The sequence below is a fragment of the Lathyrus oleraceus genome, chromosome 6, assembly GCF_024323335.1.
Source record: "Lathyrus oleraceus cultivar Zhongwan6 chromosome 6, CAAS_Psat_ZW6_1.0, whole genome shotgun sequence".
Taxonomy (NCBI): Eukaryota; Viridiplantae; Streptophyta; class Magnoliopsida; order Fabales; family Fabaceae; genus Lathyrus; species Lathyrus oleraceus.
In genome coordinates this window covers 16,953,960-16,975,835 of record NC_066584.1, presented here as the reverse complement: position 1 = coordinate 16,975,835, position 21,876 = coordinate 16,953,960, and the positions used below count along the sequence as shown (strand labels likewise).

The window sequence follows — 21,876 nt, the reverse complement described above, 5'->3', positions numbered from 1 at the left end:
GTGTTCACAAAAATTAAATATTTTTTTCTGAACAAAATAAACATATAGATGTCGCAGACCTAAATTCTTAATCTAAAAATACGATTAAAACTCATATGATCGACGAGCCTATTCATTTTATCACTCCTAACTTTTAATATCATGGATTGTATGGGTGTGAATTCAGTCAACATCAATAATAATATCTAATTATAGAAGTACGAATTCAAAATGCACCAAAAATAATATTGGTTTGGATTCGGCACCAATTTATTATCACATATACATTATTATTATTATTATTATTATTATTATTATTATTATTATTATTATTATTATTATTATTGAGGTTTGAGTTTAAGTTAATTAATAATCTTATTAATGAATAATAAGGAAATTAAGTTTTGACCTTTTTGTTAAGGGGCGTGCGTGTGCATTGTTTTCCCTTTGATTGAATTTGAGAGGTTCTTCTCTTGAAGGCCAAGCTTGTTCCCTTTAGTATTCTTTCATAATTAAAAAACATCTTTAGTATTTTTATTCATTTTTTTAATGTTTTTACTGACACATTTGCCAACTGTTCTAAGTAACATAACCTTTTTTTTTCTTCTTTCTTTGCTGTTACACACTCATTTTACTCAGTGCCAACTAACCTCTTTCATTTCTTTTTTAGAATAAGAATCCTCGACTATATACACCTAACCTCCACCATTCCTCATCAACCCTCACTTTACTGACCGTTCATCATGCTTTCCAAACACTATACCCCACCAAATCTTTCTTCTAACAGTTAAATGGCAAAAATCCAAAGAAGAAAAATAATAATGAGATTGGTTTCTAAAACTATCCATCTATTTAATCTTCAAATTTTTAAATTAAGGATTAAATAATCAATTTTAGTAGTTTTTTTAATAAAATTTTGGTTGCTTTAACCTTTTAACTATTAAATTAATAAATTAATAATATTTTAGAAATTAAATTGACATTTTGTTTTAAATTAATCTTTTCTTGATCATCTTTAAATATATATACATATATAAACACTCATATAGTTAAAAAAATTGTTATCCTAATGAATTCATCGTGGTATTCTATATTTTTTATTCTTTTGATTAATTATCATATTAGTTTTTATGGTATTTTGGATCGAATTCTAGTCTCGAAATGAATAGTTTTATGTTTTGACAAGAGTTGGGTTGTTGTAGTCGAAGTTTATTCAAGTATGCAGGAGTCAAAGATGTGCATGTTAGCATGCAGTTGTATAAATTAACTTGTTGGTTAAGTTAGTTTGTATTCTATAAATAAGTTGCTCTCTCAGGTTATTAAGAGAGAATTAAGGTTGGTTGATATTTGTTTGTAAACTATTTGCCCTAATTGTGAAAGTAAATAATAAAACGGTTCTAACCAATTCTTCTTCTTCTTCTTCCCCTTTCTCTCTTTTTCATAAACCTAAAAGGGTTTCTTATATTTGTTCAAGAAACTCAATCTTTCTAATAGTTTTATTCGTTACTAGTGCGGCGTTTGTAACAACAAAATGGTGGGGTGAGTGTGGACAAGATGTCACCAACGAAGTATCATATATAGAAATTCACTGGTGTGGATGATTTTGGTTTATGGCGCTTAAAAATGCAAGTCCTACTGGTTCAATAGGTTTTGTTAAAAGCGTTGAAAGGATTAGAGAAGATGATTGTTGCCCTACTAAAGAAGGAGAATACGGCGATAATGGAGAAAGTCCACAGTGCAATCATTTTAAGCCTTGGAGATAAGGTTCTGAGGCAGGTTTCAAAGGTGAAAATTGCAACAGGTGTGTTGAGAAAACTCGAAGGGTTGTACGTTACTAAATCCCTAGTAAATCGTTTGTACCTAAAGTAAGCTTTGCATTCATTTAAGATGAGTGAAGACAAAGTCTTGGCTGAGCAGTTGGATATATTCAACAAGTTGATTCTTGATCTTGAGACTATCGAGGTCAAGATTGATGATGAAGATCAAGGGTTATTGTTGTTGTGTGATTACCTAAGTCCCGTGCTCATTTCAAAGAAACTTTCTTGTATGGAAGAAATTCCCTAACCTTTGAAAAAGCTCAACCAGCCTTGTAATCTAAGGATTTGAACAAACAAAAAGAGCATAAGTAATCGCCTGTTGGTGAAGGTTTGTCTATTAAAGGGAAATCTTGAATAAATATGGCAGGTTTGATAAGAAATAGGGTTAAGGTTGGTTGATATTTTCTTGTAAATAATTTTCCCTAATCGTGAAAGTAAATAGTAAAATAGTTTTAACCAATTCATCTTCTTCTTCCCTATTCTCTCTCTCTCTCTCTCTCTCTCTCTCTCTCTCTCTCTCTCTCTCTCTCTCATAAACCTAAAAAGGGTTTATTGGGTTTATTCAAGAAACTCAATCTTTCCCATTGTTTTATTCGTTTCTGGTGCGGCGATTGTCACAACAAACGGGTGCAATGAACGTGGATCCTTTAGAGCTTCCTTGTAGTCTCTAGGTTCTTCATCAAGAACCTCACTTGTAGAGATTAAGGCAATGTTAGTTGTTATGAGGTTCACTCAGAAAGAATGAGTTGACTTTAATGATGTGTTCTCACCTGTTGTAAATCACATATCCATTAGAATGTTGTTGGCCATGGTGGAAAAGTCCGACTTAGAACTTAAAAAGATGAATGTAAAGACAACATTCATGTATGGTGATATAGATGAAATAATCCTAATGAGGCAACATGAAGAGTATGCAGAAAGAGGAAAGGAAGATTATGTGTGCAAGTTGAATAGGTCATTATATGGTCTGAAACAATCTCTTCGACAATGAAATAGGATATTCGATAAGTTCATGGCATACATAGGTTTCACTAGGAGTCAGTTCGACCATTGTGTTTACTTCAGATTATGACCTGGAAGTTCTCATATTATTTTGTTGCTTTATGTGAATGACATCCTCATAGCAAACAACAGTGTCGAGGATGGTATGAAGGTGAAGGTTGAACTCGATAAGGAGTTCGTCATGAAGGATCTGGGAGCTTCCACCCGAATTTTTGGGATTGACATTCGGAGAGATAGAGAGCATTCAAGATTATGCTTATCTCAAGAGACATGCCTGAAGAAGATTCTCGATAAATTTGGTATGTCGAATTCAAAGCATGTTATAACACCAACAAATCCTCAATTCAAGTTGAGTACTACTCAAAGTCCGAGTACTAAAGTCGAAAAAGCCTATATAAATAGGATTTTGTATGCTAGTATAGTAGGTTCTTTGATGTATGTTATGGTATGTACGAGGCCAGACATGTCGTATTGTGGAGCCATGAATGATGGTGAAGTTAAAGTCGAAGGATTTTGTCGACTCTGACTATGTAGGATGTATGGATACCATAAAATCTCTTTCTGGATATGTTTTCACAATGTTTGGTACAACAATCAGTTAGAAAACTTCTTTTCAGAAGGTTGTTGCCTTATCAACCATCGAAATTGAATATATTGCCCTCATTGAAGTTGTGAAAGAAACATTATGGCTTGAAGGGTTTGTTAAGAAAATGAAACTTCAAGGTCGAGTTATCACTGTTAAATGTGACAGTCAAAGTATCATACATCTGCCAAATAATTCAGTCTATCATGAGAGAATAAAACACATTAATATTAGGTTGCATTTTGTTAGGGAGAAAATTGATAGTGGAGAAATCAAAGTGATGAATGTTTCGATAGATCACAATGCTGCAGATATGATCAATAAGTCATTGCCTAGTAGCAAGTTCTTCCACCATATGTAGTTGATAAAATTGCATGATGAAAACTAGTTTGTTTCCTTTATGTTGTAGAGTTTGTTCCAAGGTGGAGATTTGTGGTATTTTGGATCAAACTCTAGTCCTGACAGGGATAACTTCATGTTTTGAGAAGAGTTGTGCATGTTGTAGTCGAAGTTTGTTCAAGCATGCATGAGTCGAAAATGTGCATGTTGTAGTCGAAGTTTGTTCAAGCATGCAGTTATATAAGTTACCTTGTTGGTTAAATTAGCTTGTAGTCTATAAATAGGCTGCTATCTCAGGTTGTTGAGAGAGCATTAAGGTTGGTTGATATTTTTTTGTAAACAATTTTTCCTAATTGTGAAAGTAAATAGTAAAACGGTTTTAATCAATTTTTGTTCTTCTTCTTCTCTTTTCTCCCTCTTTCGTAAACCTAAAAGGATTTTTTGTGTTTGTTCAAGAAATTCAATCTTTCATATAATTTTATTCGTTATTTGTGTGACGCTTGTCACAATAGTTTTCAATTTAGTCAGTTGAATATATTTTTTCTTAATTATTCGACATCTTGATTCAAGTGATTGAGGATATTTTTTCTCAAATCTTAGCCTTAAGAAAAAATAAGGATAATTGTCAATGTTATTTATATTTTAGTGGTTTGATTGTAAAAGTCTTTTTTTTTTAAAATTTCAAGTTCGAATTTAAATTACTATATCACTAGGACTCGGATTAATGTTAGTCTTTACAACTAATTGTAGTTGATACAATAATGTTTAATTTGTTTAGTATAATATTAACATTTTCATTTTTTTAAAAATAATTATATTTTTATACAACCCCAAATAGGGCAGACAAAAATTTGTCGGAGCCAAGATTCTGATTAAAATAGGATGCAAAATAAGGTTATAGATTATTTTAAATAATAATAATATTATTAAACTATTTTAAATTAGTTCAAATTATTTTAAATATAACAAGTGGATTCAATTTTAATGGCCAAAAATCACTCTAAACATAAATAAGTGAATTCGATTCTTACTAATGTCATTTATACAAATATTAGCAAAACTAGTAAATAAAAAATTGTAATATATCCTGAGGGCGAAGGCAAATTTTTTTCTTTCAAAATAATCAAATTTTTCAAAAAAAAATCTGAAATAACCAATTTTTCAAAAAAAAAAACCAAAAAAACCAAGTTTGGTAGAGGATGCGTCAGATGAATTGACGCACCCCCATACCAATAAAAGGATGCCCCAGTAGCATTGACGCACATGCATTGGGCCTCACGAGGAGGCGTCAATGTTTGTGGCGCCTGCATTGGCCCTCATGAGGAGGCGCCAATGTCTCTGGCGCCTGAATGTGTTTTTAAAGGTGGGTGCCAATTCATGTGGCGCCTGCTTGTAATGGTCATGTGGGCGCCAATTCAACTGGCGCCCACGTGTTTTGTCCAATAGATGTTCCGTCTCCATAAATACTACGCCTTGCATACAATTATTTTCACTCAAATTCATCTCCTAGTCTAGTTCAACCATCAATTTCAATTTTCTTTGTTTCAACAATGTCTGCATACATTCAGAAACGAAATGCTTATGTAATATTTTCTGCCATTGCGGCTCCGATACAGGTTCGACTTTGGAACACAGATACGTTTGAACGTCTTAATCGGACGTTGTACAGTTGGTTAGAGGGAGAAATTAGAGAGGGTGAACGGATTAGAAGAATACAATGGCTTGTGTCTACGTTCAACTAAATCGGAGAAGTGCGCGAATGGGTGGATATTAAGACCGACCAAGACGCTCGTAGGATGATGCGTTACATGTTCAAAATTGTTTTGATGGTTGTAATCGCATAGTTTTTGTATTCTAGTTGTTTTAATTGTTTGTGTTATTTTTTATGAACAACTGTCTTTTCGTCACAGACGTCTACTATGAAGTAAATTTCGTTTTCCATATATTGCAACAGAGGTACTTTGAAATAAATTTAGTTTTCCATATATAGCAACAGAGGTACATCTGAATTTATCTGGTTGTGCTCGTTCCAACACTATGACAGTTATTACGATTGTGACCTAGTTGACGGCATGAACTACATAGTCTAACCATTTTGTTCGTCGTATCCATTTCGGTTCGAATCCGGGTGCTGTTAGGGTGACCCTTTTTCTTCCTTCGCATAACTTCGTTGTGCCAGACGATGTCCCCTTGATATTCTGGCCAATAATCCTCTTTTGCCACTACCGAAAAACTAATTTTATAAACATTTGAAAGGCTGGCGACTTTGTAAACTTCAGATAGGAAGTAGGATGGATCCCTTCGAACGTTTGAGCACGCCGCAATGTCATGGGAGCAGGAGGTATGAAAGGCTTGGAACCTTCCGCAGTCGCACCAACCTCTATCTAGTTCGAATCTGTATTGTCCCATCGGCATGCCCTCATTGTGATCCATGGACTCGGCAACACTAAACCAACCTTTAGTTCGGTCAAATATCGTAACCACGTGTGTGTTTGCTTTGGCAGCTTCATGTCTGATGAATTTCATTGAAGCATCACTGAACAACTGTCCAGATTGCAACACTGAACTCCATTTTGAGCGTCTGGTTTCAAACAACGCCCATAGCCTGAAATATGTAGCTTGCACCAAAGCGGTTATTGGTAGGTTACGGATGCCTTTAAAGATAGAGTTCATTGATTCCACAAGATTTGTTGTCATGTGGCCCCAACACTGACCATTGTCGTATGCCCTAGTCCATTTCTCCAACGGAATACTATCGATCCACCGAACTGCATCTTCGTTCGACAATCTTATTTCCTCGCGGTAGTGTTTGAAAGAAGGTTCTGATAATGCGTAACCTACATTGACAACCTTCTTACGCAATGTCTTATCTTAGATATCTTCTTTGTGTTATACCTTTGTAATCTCTCTCTTTTTAGTTTCTATTTTTGGATTACTTCTAATACATATCTTCTTTGTGCTATACCTTTGTAATCTCTCTCTTTTTAGTTTCTATTTTTGGATTACTTCTAATACATATCTTCTTTGTGTTATACCTTTGTAATCACTCTCTTTTTAGTTTCTATTTTTGGATTACTTCTAATACATATCTTCTTTGTGTTATACCTTTGTAATCTCTCTCTTTTTAGTTTCTATTTTTGGATTACTTCTTATAGATGTGTGTTTGTTGAGTATGTATTTCTTCTTCTAATTGTATTTTCTTACTTTTTTGTTATTAGGATCCAAAGCGGTTTAGATGTCGTGTACATGAATATGTACCCCACGATCATTTAATAGAACCATATATTAGAGGATGTGGATTTGGAAATCTACTAAACTTTGTTTCGTACTCGGTGGATTACAAGTTCATTCTGGCTTTGTTAGAGAGGTGGAGACCCGAGACCCACACATTTCACTTTCCGATTGGTGAGTGTACCGTCACACTTGAGGACGTGCACATGTTGTTGGGTCTCCGTATAAACGGAAAGGCAGTGAATGGGCAAGTTAACCAAGACAACAATATATGCAATGAATTATTGAGTGCCCCTTTGTTAGACGACGAAACTGAGGGAGACACATCTGGTCAAGCAAGGGGGCAAGGTATAAATTTAAAATACCTAAAACAATATTATGCCAGTATAGTATTGTCCGACGATTCAACCGAGTATGAGAAAATAATAAAAGCTCAGTGTTATATTATGATTTTATTTGGTAACCTTTTGTTTTCAGAAAGTACAGGTAATTCTGTGAATATAATGTATTTACCTTTTTTACGCAACATTAATAAGGTAAACACTTATAGTTGGGGTTCAGCTGTGTTGGTCCATCTATATAGTGCAATGTGTAGAACTGCAAAAAAGAATACCTGTACTTTTTTTTCATGTGCTTATTTGCTTCAAGCTTGGGGGTGGTCTAGAATGTCGTCGCTCACCCCGATAAATGAGCGTTCATTCGTGTTCCCCTTTGCAACCAAGTAAGTCTAACACTTTACCATTCACCATTTAGTTAATTATATTTATTATTTAAATTAACACTAAATAATATTTTTTACTTCTTTTTATTATCTTAGGTGGTTAGTAAGGGGAATGAACTACAATGGGTGTCTGAAATACACTATTGTAGTCTATCGAAATCTATTGGACCACATTGGACATGACGATGTAATACTCCTACCAAACTATATTTTAATTTAAAAATACTTCTCAAATTATTTTCCATCTAACGATTTGGTATTGTTTTACATTTTGTTTGGAGGCCATATCTGGGTCTGAATCATGATATGAACCATGACGATGTTGCAGTTTGGACAGCAAAGACACTGATTATCCGATTCACTACAGTGGAAATGCACCAAAGTGATCGGGTCAAACTACAGTTCGGAATGCTACAACATATTCCAGAATCTCCCACGTGTTTGGGGAATTGGCATAAAAAAAGGGTCGATGCACAGTGGGATTATTCTGACTGGAGAGACTTTGCAAAAGACATGTGTCGTCAATGGAGGAATCGACGACAACACATCTTGAACGAACCAGTCATCCAAGGTGCAAGACTGACTCAACAATATATGACATGGTTTAGGTCTGTAACAACTCAACAATTTGTATCTGAGTCGCGGTATTTGATGGATCTGTGCCAACTTGCTTCGTTGTCGTATGCCCCACATCAATTCACCACCCAACACCAATGCGAACCAACCCAACACCAATGTGAACCCACCCAAACCCAACAACCAACCACACAACATCAACCGACCACATACACACAACAACCACACACCCAACATCGCAACCCGTTCATGCCAATCACCCAACAACCAACCATCCAACGTCGCAATCCATTTATACCACCCATCCAAACACAAAACCAAGAATCAAACCCCGTAACCACAATCTTCTATAGCCCAGATGATTCATATGGGTCACGTCATCGTAGCCCCCCATCAATGAGCACCCAACCACTGTTTAACTATAGTACGCCCCAAGAACCATTGCTTCGTTTTCAAAACGACTCAATGACCCAATTTGGGCAACTATATCATCCATAATTCATCCAACCCCAACGCCCTAACTACGATGACATGGGCACCGAACTCCATTACGGAAGCGTCGTTGATCAGAGCCCCTTCGGATATTGGGAGCAAATGATGAAACATCTGTCAAATACCGCCAGAACATCCGCCGCACCTTCCAACCAGCCATCGCTCGATCAGGTCAGCACCCAAAGACCACAAACACCTCAAGAAAATCGTGGAAGACCTCGGAGACAAACTAACGCACCGGGATGTGGAACCGGGGGACGTTATAATCGGTGGGTCATTAGTATTTTGTATGTCCAATGTAACCAATTATTACATATTTAATGAATTTATTTTTTTCATTATTATTTTTTATGTATTAAATAATAAATATTAAATATTAAAAATAAAATAAAATAAAATTAAATAACTAAAAAGATTAAAATAAAAAAAATAATATGAGGGGGTGTATGCGCCAGATGAATTGGCGCATACATCCACCTTTAAAAACACATTTAAGCGCTAGAGGCATTGGCGCCTCCTCATGAGGGCCAATGCAGGCGCCACAAGCATTGGCGCCTCCTCATGAGGTCCAATGCATGTGCGCCAATACTACTGGCGCCTCCTCTTATTGGTATGGGATACGTTAATTCATCTGGCCATCATCTACCAAACTTGGTTATTTTAATATATTTTTAAAAAAAATTGATTATTTTAAATTTTAAAAAAAAAATTGATAACATCAAATATTCCTAGAGATATTAAAATTATTGCACTTTAAATTAACATAAAGTGAGGTTGAGTATTACAATACATTAAATTACCTTACAGATAAATAGGTGGATTTGTTTCTTATTAATGTTACTTTGTCATATATATATATATATATATATATATATATATATATATATATATATATATATATATATATATATATATATATATATATATATATATATATATATATATATATATATAATTATTTGCAAGAAACATAAACATGTTAGGTTGATCGAAAGTATGAAAATATATTTATTAATATCTACAATGAATGCAATCAATATATTGATTACATACTCGACGTCTCTTCTAAATATGACATTGTGATGTCTTTTTTCTCCTCATTGGAGATAGAATAATATTTTGCATAAACTTTTTTTTTTAAGATTAGAGTTTTTTATTCTTTTTACCCTCTTGCTTTGTAACTCAAGAGATGGTAAAATGTAATAATAATTCAAAGAATGGTTGAGAAAAAGAAAATAATGAGACCCGTTTAATGCTATTGGTTTCAAAACTATTCATCTCTTATAAATTTAATTTTAAACTATTAAAGTTAAGGATTAAATTATCAATTTTAGTGAATTTCTTACAAAGTTTTAGTTGATTTTAACATTTTAAGAATTAAATTAAATAAATTAATGATAATTTAAAAATTAAGTTGACCGTTTATTTTAAATTAACTTTTTATCATTTTTAATATTTTTTCTTTTTCTTTAAATCTCACCATAATTAAAGTCTATGGTGTCCAAGTGGATTCATGTTTTTTTTTTAAAATAATCAACATTTTCAATTTAAATACTCCAATAACCATTTTTCTCCATTATTAATCAACATACTCATGTTTCAAACATAAAAAAGTCGTAGCAGAGAGGGAGTGTCAAAGGTGATGATACATGCACTATAAAATATACACAACCGTCACATCCTATTGATGCATACATTACTAATATGTCCATAAAAGTGTCGCATGCATTATAGGGATGAAATGAGGCGTCATACCCCCTAACGCCTAAGTGTATTTGATTTTTTTATAAATAGGTCTTCATTCTCTACCATTTTACACACATCATCTCGTTTCATTCTTAAGTTTTTCTTCTAAATGTCTAACATGATTCTTAAAATAGATGCTCATGTTTGTTATTCAATTCTCAAGCCTCCGATGAAGGTCCGACTTTGGAACACTTAGACTTCTAAACATTTTGAGAGGAGCATGATTCGTTGGTTAGACTGAGAGATTCACGATGGTGAAAAATAGAATAATTGTTAAGCTTGTTTCAGTGTTCAACAGTGCGAATGAAAATGGCGAACCAATTCGATTTTGGAAGTTAATTAAAATTGACAGTGATGTTTGTATTACGATATTTGGACCAAATGATATCGTTTTGATGATTATAATCTCTTAGATATGTAATGTTAATTCCTTTTATTTGTTCTTCGTGTTGTTATTTTCTATTGTGCTTGTGTTCGTTTTGTTGTTACTTAAAGTTTTCTTCAATATGAAATGTTATGGTTACAAAAAATAAGTTACATATCAAGAGTGCATAAAATAATTATGTTGTGGAGTTTTTTCCAAGATTAGGATAATGTTAGCGTGTGCGTCTGGTTTGACGGTGTCGTACCCTAAATTTTACTCACCCTTCATATGATTTTTAGTGTCACTTTATTTTGAATAAATGAAATGGCACAATTGATAAAAGAGCGTGAGAAATGAGCTACAAATGAGAGGTCTTAAGTTTGAATCTCACTTTCCCCACTTTTTTTTTCACTTTCAGAATTTTTCTACTTTTTATGTTTTATTTTATACTTAAAATTTCACTATTTTATTTTTATTTATATATTTTTGAATTTTTTATTATTTTATTTTTAATAATTATTATAATATTCATTTTTTATATTTTTGATCTAAAAAAATTAAATAAAAATTAGTATTAAAAAAATCAAAATCTTTTTATTATTACATTTAACACATTATTTTTTATTATCAAAATTTATTTGTATTCAATTTATTCACAAAGTCATGAATCCATCCAGATTCATTGACTTAGCCTTTAAGAAATAGATAAAATCAGGTGAAATGAAATCATTCCAAAAATATTTAAATCTCATTCAATTTTTGACTTAATTCTTATATATAAATAGCACAAATTTTTTATATTTTTTCCATCCATAATTCACAAATTCACTCCTTAAAAGTTGTTGGTCTTCACATTGAAGAACAACAACTAAACCCTAGGTCTTCATTCCATCAACAAGACCTTGCAACCAAGAACAAGCAAAAGAATAAGAATTAAGAGAAAGTTAAGAGCAAAGAGCGTGAAAAAGAATGAGATATCAAAAAAGCGAGAACTTTTGCGTCTTTGCTTATCGGGAACAACCTCATCCCCGTATGTTGGTTTTCTTTTACTATTATATCTATAATTTGCATGTGACTCTTTGTTGTTGTATGAATTTCTCGTATTTGTGATTAATGTTTGATATTTAAAGTGGATTTAAGAGTACTTTTACTTTGTTAGGCAGTAAATACTTTAATTCATATTTTTTTATTCAAACTGTTCATTATTATTATTATTTATATAATCTTTTGTAATTATAAATAAATAGTTAGCTTTTTTATTATCATAATTTCATTAAAAAAAGTAAATAAAAAAATAAGGAATAAAAAAGAGAATCGGAAATATCTTTCAATTCGTTTAGCTAGAAAAAACCAAAAAAATCAAAACAAATATACAAAAATATTTATTTAATAAGAATACCTACCCGACACAAAATGCATCCCCTACTTTTTTATTTAATTAATTAGTTTAACTCTTTATTTATATCGAGTCATCGTTACTATTTAATTAATAATTAATTAATTTAATTTAAACAATTAATTTTAGTAGTTAAGGGTTTATTTAATTTAATTTTGAATTTCAAAAATACAAAAAATATGTTTTAATAATTAAGGTTTATTAATATAATTTTATGTTTAATTTTAGGGATAACTTTTGGGACGTTACTAGGATAATTAGGGTTTAATCGAGATCGTAATGATTTTTCTGTCATTTATCTAATTATGTTTAAAATCTCAAAATGAAAATCAATCATGTAATATAGTTATATCATTCAATTTAATTTCTAAATCAAATTAATTATAACATTTTTGTAAACTAATCAATTAACATAAAATCAATACCACACATTCTAAGTTTAAGTCCTGTGCCCTTGTGCATTGAGGCATTTTCAAAAATCAATTATTTCTCCTCCCTCGATGCGTTGAGAACTTTCACAATCTAAAAAATACAAAACAAACAAGCATTTTCTAGAAAAACTACGGTACTCTGATCCTTCACATAATGTGAAGGTACGTAGATATAGAGTCTTAGCATTCTAGCGAGTACGATAACAAAAAAAAACCTTTTATGTGTCTAAACTTTGTCAATCAATTATTTTCTTTAAATAATAGTGTTTTCTTCGTAAATAAATAGATAGAAAATATATAGGCAAACATTCTCTTAGAAACACACACTAACCCTAGGATTAGAGGAGGATCCCATTGAGTACAATGAAAGTGAGGGGTGCCTAACATCTTTCCCTTGCTTAACCGACTCTTGAACCCCATTCTCTCCCTTTAACTATAGGTTTTATCATTATTTATCTGTTCCTTAGGAACAAATAAAATATGGTGTCGACTCTGTAATTTTTCCTGCCGCGACAATTGACGATTCTGCTGGGAAACCTATCTCCCTAAAGAGAGTTCATCCTAACCTATAGTTCCAGGGTTTTGTGTGTTTGTTTTCTCTATTTTATTTATCTACTTATTTACTTGCTTCTTTATTATTTATTTTATTTATCTTTCCATATTTTATATCTTTATCATTATATATATTATCATGTCATCAGATGTGAATGTTATTATGTGAGAAGCTAAAACTCTGGCATGAGAAAAACCTAAGTTAAGACATAGAACTGAAATATTTTCTGAGAGGTTCTGCATCTCAAAGATACATGGAAGCTACACTCAGAATATATACCCCAAAAGTATCTTCACAATAGGGTTAGCCCTTAATATGTTGATAATTTGGATGTGGTCCATGACTCTATGAACCTTTTTTCTAGAACCTACTTCATCCACGGTGACCTTATGTTATCAATCCCCAACAATTGTTACTAGGGTCCCGTCCAGTTAAGATTTATCCTGAAGGATTACCATACAAAGACTTGCTCATTCTCATGATAAAACAAGGGTATTGTCTCTGTCGTCAGGGCTACTATCTTAAACTTAGATATTACAGGTGAGGGTTTTGGGTAGTCTAAAAGTAGAGCTAACCTATTATAAGAAGACTACCTTACCTAGGTCATACTTGCATATTACCATTACATATCCTAAAAATCAAAAAAAATCAAAAAATCAAATCATACCAACATTAAAATCATATTTTTTACATTCACTCCATGAATCTTATCATCCAAGCACCTTAAATTATAATGGAATCTGGTAAAAGGAAAATCCTTCAGTTCAAAATAAGGGAACTCAAGACTGATAACCTAAGGAACTATGTCATGAGCTTGAGCAAAGGTAGGAAGAATTCCTTGAATTACAAGTTTTGAAAGATATTGGACCTCTTCAATGTCCCTATGCAAAAGGAAAGCTTTGACTTCCTTTGCACAATTCTTTTACCTACACTTAGATGATCCCAGATTTAAGATTTCCAACTGGCTCCGACCCTTGAAGAGTTTGGCAAGATCCTAGAGATTTCTAAACCCATGAAGGGCCCATTTAAAATGACAGGGTGTCATCCTACAATAAAGGAGATGGCTTATCACCTTAGTATCCATGAAGTTGACTTGTAAGCTAACTTGAGGGTTTGTGGAGACCTTAAAGGCTTTCCGAGAGAGTATATAGAGAAAAGGGATGATGGCTTTGCTACCTCAATATAATGGGATTCCATGGATAACATTATGATCCTCCTTACCTTCGGATTAATACTTGTTCCCACCAAAAAGTACTTTGTGGATTATACAACCATCAATATATTTTTTGCCGTAAAAGTTGGAGATGAAGATCTTGTACCTACTCTCCTTGCTGATATCTATTATACCCTCTACCAAAGACATACCAAGAACGGAGGTATGATGATGTATTGTATAACTCTACTTTATAAGTGGCTTATTTCTCACCTGTCTAAAGATATAACCACTATTGAAGGAATGAACAGACACAAGTGGGACCAATATTTGGTCTCACTCAATCAAAAGGACATCATGTGGTTCCCCCAGATTCTCAACCGCAAGGATATGATCTTAAGCTACGAAGAATTTCATAGCGTACCTCTTATAGGGTCAAGAGGATGCATAACCTATAACCTTATATTGGCTGCAAGGAAATTGGGGCATCCTTTAGCATATAAACCTAAAGATAAATTATTGGAGGGTTTCATCCTACAAGAAACAAATAGGAACCATCCTACTATCCAGAGGATCATTCATGCTTGAGGACAACTCAACCAGGGAATCCTTAAATGACCAAGATAAGAGACCATTGTACCTTATGCCTAGTGGATGAAAGAAAGAGCATGCATAACAAAGTTACCTTTCATTCAAGAGGGTCCAATTGCATCAAATGCTCATATTCCTATTATGATCTCCGTGGAGGAGGAAAACAACCTCAACGACACTATTCTTCAGCTAAAGAAGGAAAAGGAAGAGTTAAAGGAGAAGTTCTACAAGACTACATGTGAGAAGAATCAATTAGAAAGAGACCTTGGTGTAGCTTTAGAAAAAAACAAAAGGAGTGAGGAAAGGACCAAATTGGAAGAGGAAAAGAATGAACAAGCTTGTGCTGACCTTAGGGTTGTTAGCTCAAGCCTTATTGCATACAAAGAGGAATTGGGCCAAGCTTGGCACCAAAGGGATGAGTGGAAGTATACTTGGCTAAAATCAACTAGGATTCAAAAGGAAGCTAAATATGAAGCTCGCATTCAAGCCTTAGAAGTTGAAGTCTAAAGCCTAGTTAATGCTCTCCGTGAAACCCGAAGACAAATTATGGACCCAATACTAAGGAGAAGAGTTGTGGAGGATCTATTTGTCTTCCGTCCTTCAAAATGGAGTGAAGCCTATGAAGAAGTGGTGGATTTCAAGAGACAAATGCATCTCTTAGAAGAAGCATATAAGGAGATGAGGAATTGGTGCATCTATATAGAAGGTCATAATCAAGAAATGATGGATGCTCTCGAGAAGGACAAAGTTGTTATCGTAAAATTGCAAGAAGAATTCAGATACTATTAGGATAAATATCTAAAATTAGTCATACTATCTAATGACCTGATTGAGTAAATTCCCCGAAGTCTGAAGAAAGTTGAGTTCATGGCAGATATCTTTAAACCTCAAAGAGAAATTTGAGACTTTCTCAAGATGTGTCGTTATATGGTAGAGGAATTTAGGACTAGGATTAAGGAAAGATGTTAGAAGTTCCTATTTGTAATGGGTTTTCAATTTGGCGTGTTTCCTTTTTTCTAAGTTGTGAACAATTTTGGGGTTTTTCCTTGTTACCTTTTCTTTTAATCATTGAATAAAGTACTTTTGAATTTTTATTATATTTATTCTGCTTACAATCGATGAATGGTTAAGATTCCTCTAAAAAATATTTGTTCATGCTCATACATTCATTCATACAATACATGCATAAAAGGAAACAAAAATATTTTGTTCTCCCATATTTCCGTAGAATCATTGCTCAAGACAATTTGAATCTCTGACCGTCGTACGAAACTCGATCTCGTCAAAAAAGACCAAAGAACAACTCGAACAAAACCAAGTTGCTCTCAGGGAGGATATTGACTCAGTGAAAAATAATATGGAAGGGATGAAATATAAGATCGACCAACTCACACACATCATCACTAATATGATGGCCAGAGAAGCTAAGGCTAACAAAAGGAAGGTTTCTTCCGCATCACCCCCCCCCCCACCCCACCACACACACACACACATATTGGTGGATGGTAACCCTCTGCAAGGATTCATATCTAACATCCAAGGGTGTGAAACTAAGAATAGAACCTTTTATCCTGAAGGGTTTATCCCAACCATTATTCACAGTGGGGCATTTCGTCCCATACAAATACCAAGCCCACAAGACCACTACGTGGATCCAAGCCAACGATATAAGGATGAAGATCATAGGGGTATGGTCCAGAAAAGTAAACCAACTGCTCACCCTGTTGTCACTATTAGGGAAACAAGATTTGAAGACAAATATAAAATCTTGGAAGAAAGGTTGAAGGTAGTTGAAGGTTTCAATATCTTCGGAGTTGATGCCATGGGGATGGGCTTGGTATCGAATCTAATCATACCTCAAAAATTCAAAACTTCTGAATTTGAGAAATACAAGGGTATCAATTTCCCTAAGAATCATCTCAGGGTGTTTGTTAGAAAGATGGTTGCCTACGCAGCAAATGAGAAACTAATTATGCACAACTTCCAAGATGGTCTAAGTGGGGAATCCCTATACTAGTACATGCAGTTGGAAAGAGCCCATGTCAAGACTTTGGAGGGCATAGGTAATTCCTTCCTAAGGAAATACAAATATAACTTGGACATGGCTCCCAATCGCATGCAATTGCAGAATCTGCCACAAAAAGGGAACGGGTCATTTAAGGAGTACGCCCAAAGGTGGAGGAAACTAACCTCCCATGTGCAACCTCTGTTGTTGGAGAGTGAACTAGTGGATATGTTCATGGGCACTTTGCAAGGCCCATATTATAAAAATATGATAAGGTCAGTATCAACAAGTTTTGATGACTTGGTGATAATTGGGAAATAATCGAGAATGGTTAAAGAGAAAAAATATCAGAAAATCGTCTTTTGGTCAACACAACAACAAAAAGTATCCTAACAACAGTAATTCTAAGAAGGGTGATGCCAATGCTGTTACTATTGATGGGTATCCCCAGGTTCCTTACAATCCCTATGTGGATACAGTAAACCCTAATCAATATCCTCAATCAACGTACTTTAAGCCTCAAGATCAACAGCCCAGGGCACCGCCTCCACAGAATCAACAACAGAATGGATATTCCTGAAGGGATCAGCAAAGGCTTATGAAGGACTTTGACCCTATACCCATGACATATACTCAGATCCTTCCATATTTACTACAAAGAGGTTTGTTGGAAACTAGACCTCTTGCACCTCCACCAACATCTCCTGCTCCTGGATATGACGTAAACGCTATATGTGATTTTCATGCTGGTTCATCGGGGCATACTACCAAGAGGTGTTTGGCCCTTAAATTTAAGGTCTGAGACTTGCTCGACCGTAAGGTTATTTCTTTTGCTGCTGAAAATCCAAACGTCAAGAATAATCCAATATTAGAGCACGATGGCCCAAATATCAACACCATTGAAAATCCAGAAGATAGTGTTTTAATCCATAGGGTGGACCAAATAAAGACACCTATGTCTAGAATACGTGAAAGATTGATTGGCTACGAGGTGTTTTAAGAGTTACATAACGATTGCAAGATTTGTCGGTTTGACCCAGACAAATGTGAGAAGATGAAGAAGTGTCTTCAATAAATGATGAACCAAGGCTTAGTTCAAATTGGATACTCAACGAATATAGAAGATGTTTCAGATATAGAATATCATGGACACCTAACCTTTGAGATTCCTTACTAGAGAGGAGAAGTGCAAGCATAATCCAGACTCATGTGTTTGTGTCTCCTAAGACGCCGGTCTAGAAGTGCAAGCATAGTCCAGATTCCTTACCAGAGAGGAAAGAAGTAGTAGGTACAAGAGAAGGACCTTCCAAGAAGGGTGTGCCCCAAGAAGAAGCCGGAAAATTCTTAAGGTTAATAAGGAAAATGATTATAAGGTGGTGGATCAGCTAAACCAGACACCTTCTAAAATCTCTATACTGTCCTTTTGTTAAATTTTGAGGCTCATAGAGGAGATTTGTTGAAGATCTTGAATTAGGCACATGTTACTCATGATATAACCGTAAACCAGTTCGACGAAGTAGTAGCTAACATCACTGATATCAGTTGTTTAGGGTTCAACAATGATGAGTTATCACCATAGGGGAAGGCCCACAACAAGGCCTTACATATATTAGTCAAATGTCATGATAGTCTTCTCTCAAGGGTACTAGTAGATATAAGATCATCCTTGAATATCCGACATAAGAACACTATTAGGAAGCTGAATACTATGAGGACATCCATGAAAGCCAAAACGTTGATAGTTAGAGCCTTTGATGGCTCAAAGAGAATGGTGATTGGAGAAGTTTACCTACCCATTATGGTGGGGCCACATACATTTCTAATTACCTTCTAAGTGATGGACATTAACCCATCGTATAGTTGTCTTCTAGAACGACCTTGGATCCATGCAGCGGGAGCCATCACCTCCACCCTTCACCAAAGGTTGAAGTTCCTAGTGGATAATAAGCTAATAATTTTTGATGTGGAGGAAGATATGTTCATCAGTCACCTCTCGTCATTCAGATACATAGAGGCGGATGGAAAAACATTGGAGATACCTTTCCATGCTTTGGAGATTGCAACAGTCAGTCGAAGAATAGAGATTCCCAAGGGAAGGGAAGTTTCACCATGGGGATAAAATGTCATAATTGATCAAGGGTAGAAATACGTTGGGCTGGAGAAAGCTGTTAGAGATTCCTGAGAAGAAGAATCGGTTCTGGTTGGGTTATAAACCGGCTAATATAGATTCTTGGAAGAATAATCAAAGGAAGTTTTATACTCTCCAAGATGTTTTCCACATTGCTGGGTACAGGGATGAAGATCGTATTTTCGTAATTCAGTAAGAAGATAAAGGGATACCTAACTTTGTGTGTTGTTGTTCATCAGATACCCCTCTCAACAATTGGAAGGCCGTTGAGATTCCGAAGATGATTTCGATTTCGAAGTAATTTACTGTTTTTTTTAAATAAGTCCTTTGCTCTGCCCAAGGAAAATGGACAGGCTTTTTAGGGCCTCCCTTTATTTTTACGATATTATTTATGAATAAAATTGCATTTTTCTTTTCAAATCAAGATCATTGTTCTTTCAAGTTTTTCCTTTTTCCAAAAAAATGGCAATAAATCTTCCATACACTTTCGTTCTCAACATGTCATTAAAAAGAATAATAATAAAATAAACCATCCTCGTGCAGATAAATAAATGAACCGATTGAAAACAACAATGTTATAATCCTTTACAACTTCGAATTCCTAATTAACCAAGAGGAAGAAGGCGATGAGGACGATTACACGCTTCCTGAAGAATTGGTCAGACTGTTAAAATAAGAAGATAAGAAAATTCAACCTCATCAGGAACCGGTGAATGTGATCAATCTGAGGACCAAAGAAAATAAGCAAAAGATCAAGCTTGGCGTTGCCTTAAAGGATAAGATCAAAGAAATATTTGTCAAGAATTTACATGAGTATGCAGATATGTTTGCTTTGTCGTATCAAGACATGCCAGGACTAGACACAGACATTGTTGTACATAAGGTACCGCTCAAACCAGAGTGTCCCCTCGGTCAAACAGAAATTGAGAAGGACTAGACCATACATGTCTCTCAAGATCAGATAGGAGGTCAGAAAACATGTTTGACGCAAGATTCTTAGTTGTTTTCAAGTATCCAGAATGGGTTGCTAACATCTTGCCAGTCCCAAAGAGAGATGGGAAAGTTAGAGATATGAATAGGGAAAGTCCTAAAGACGATTTCCCTCTACCCCACATTGATGTACTGGTAGACAATAGCACTCAATTCTCAGTCTTTTCAGTCATGGATGGATTCTCTGGTTATAATCAGATAAAGATGTCTTTCACCGACAAGGAGAAAACCATGTTTATCACTCCTTGGTCACCTTCTGATACAAGGTAATGCCATCTGGACTAAAGAATGTTGGGGCAGCGTACCAGAGGGCAATGGTGACATTATTCCATGATATGATCCACAAAGAGATGGAGGTCTATGTTGATGATATGATTGTAAAGTCAAAAACTAAAGAAGATCATATAGTCAATTTGTAGAATTTTTGATCGTCTAAGGAAGTTCAAGTTACGTATGAATCCTACAAAGTGCACTTTTGGAGTCAGATCGGGGAAACTATTGGGATTTATAGTCAGCCAGAGAGGAATCAAAGTTGATCATGACAAAGTCAGGGCCATCCAAGATATGCCAGCTCTAAGGACAGAAAAAGAGGTTCGAGGATACTTGGAAAGATTAAACTACATCGCTAGATTTATTTCGCATATCACAACCACCTATAAATCAATCTTCAAGTTTCTCAAGAAAGATCAAGCCATAGAGTGGAATGAAGGTTGTCAGAAGGCCTTCAATAAAATCAAGGAATATTCGCAAGTACCACCTATCTTGATACCACTAGTTCTAGGAAGACCACTTATAATGTACTTAACAGTACTTGATGGTTCTATGGGATGTGTACTAGGGAAACAAGATGAGACCGGAAGAAAAGAGCATGCAATCTACTACCTAAGCAAGAAATTCACTAATTTGAAATCCCGACATTCTCTTTTAGAGAAAACTTGTTGTGCTTTAGTCTAGGTTGCTAGACTTCTAAGGCAATACAAGTTGAGTCATACTACCTTGCTAATATCCAGGACGAATCCTATTAAATATATCTTTGAAAAGCCATTATTAACGAGAAGAGTTGCACTGTGGCAGATGTTATTGACCGAGTATGACATCGAATACATCACCCAAAAGTCCATCAAAGGAAGCGTGTTAGAAGATTATCTCGCTCACCAGCCAATGGAAGATTATCAACCTATACGGTTTGACTTCCTTGATGAAGATGTTATGGTAATAAGGGATTATGAGACTCCAGGTCCCGACGAAGTACCTGAGCCAGGATCTCGATGGAAACTCATATTTGATGGTGCCTCAAATGTAGAAGGACGTGGGATCAGGGCTATCATAACTTCTCCAACGGCTTATCACATTACATTTACATCTAGGTTATGTTTCACCTACACTAACAACATGGCAGAGTATGCGGCATACATCCTAAGACTCAACGAAGCTATCAATTTAAGAATCAAGATCTTAGAAGTATATGGAGATTATGCTCTTGTTATCAACCAAATCAAGGGAGAATGGGGAACACATAATGCTAAGCTAATCAAGTATTGAGACCACATCCGAAAGATGATCACTTACTTTGATGAGACTAGTTTCCAATGCATCTCTCGAGAAGATAATCAACTAGCAGACACCTTAGCTACTTTATCATCCATGTTCAAAGTGATATGGTACAATGAAGCACCTTCTTTAAGGATTCAACATTTGGATAAGCTGGCATATTTCATAGAGGTGGAAGCAGAAATAGATAGTAAACCTTGGTATTACGATATTAAATTATTCCTACAG

The 21,876-nt window shown here is 34.7% G+C and overlaps 1 protein-coding gene across 1 annotated transcript; it reads left to right on the top strand.

Moving 5' to 3' along the window:
- Positions 1–20,085: 20,085 nt before the first annotated feature.
- On the top strand, positions 20,086–21,639 carry LOC127093721 (uncharacterized). Its single transcript, XM_051032632.1, has 3 exons — positions 20,086–20,363; positions 20,517–20,928; positions 21,052–21,639. Exons 1-3 carry the CDS (start codon positions 20,086–20,088, stop codon positions 21,637–21,639), a joined length of 1,278 nt encoding a protein of 425 aa, XP_050888589.1.
- Positions 21,640–21,876: the final 237 nt, after the last annotated feature.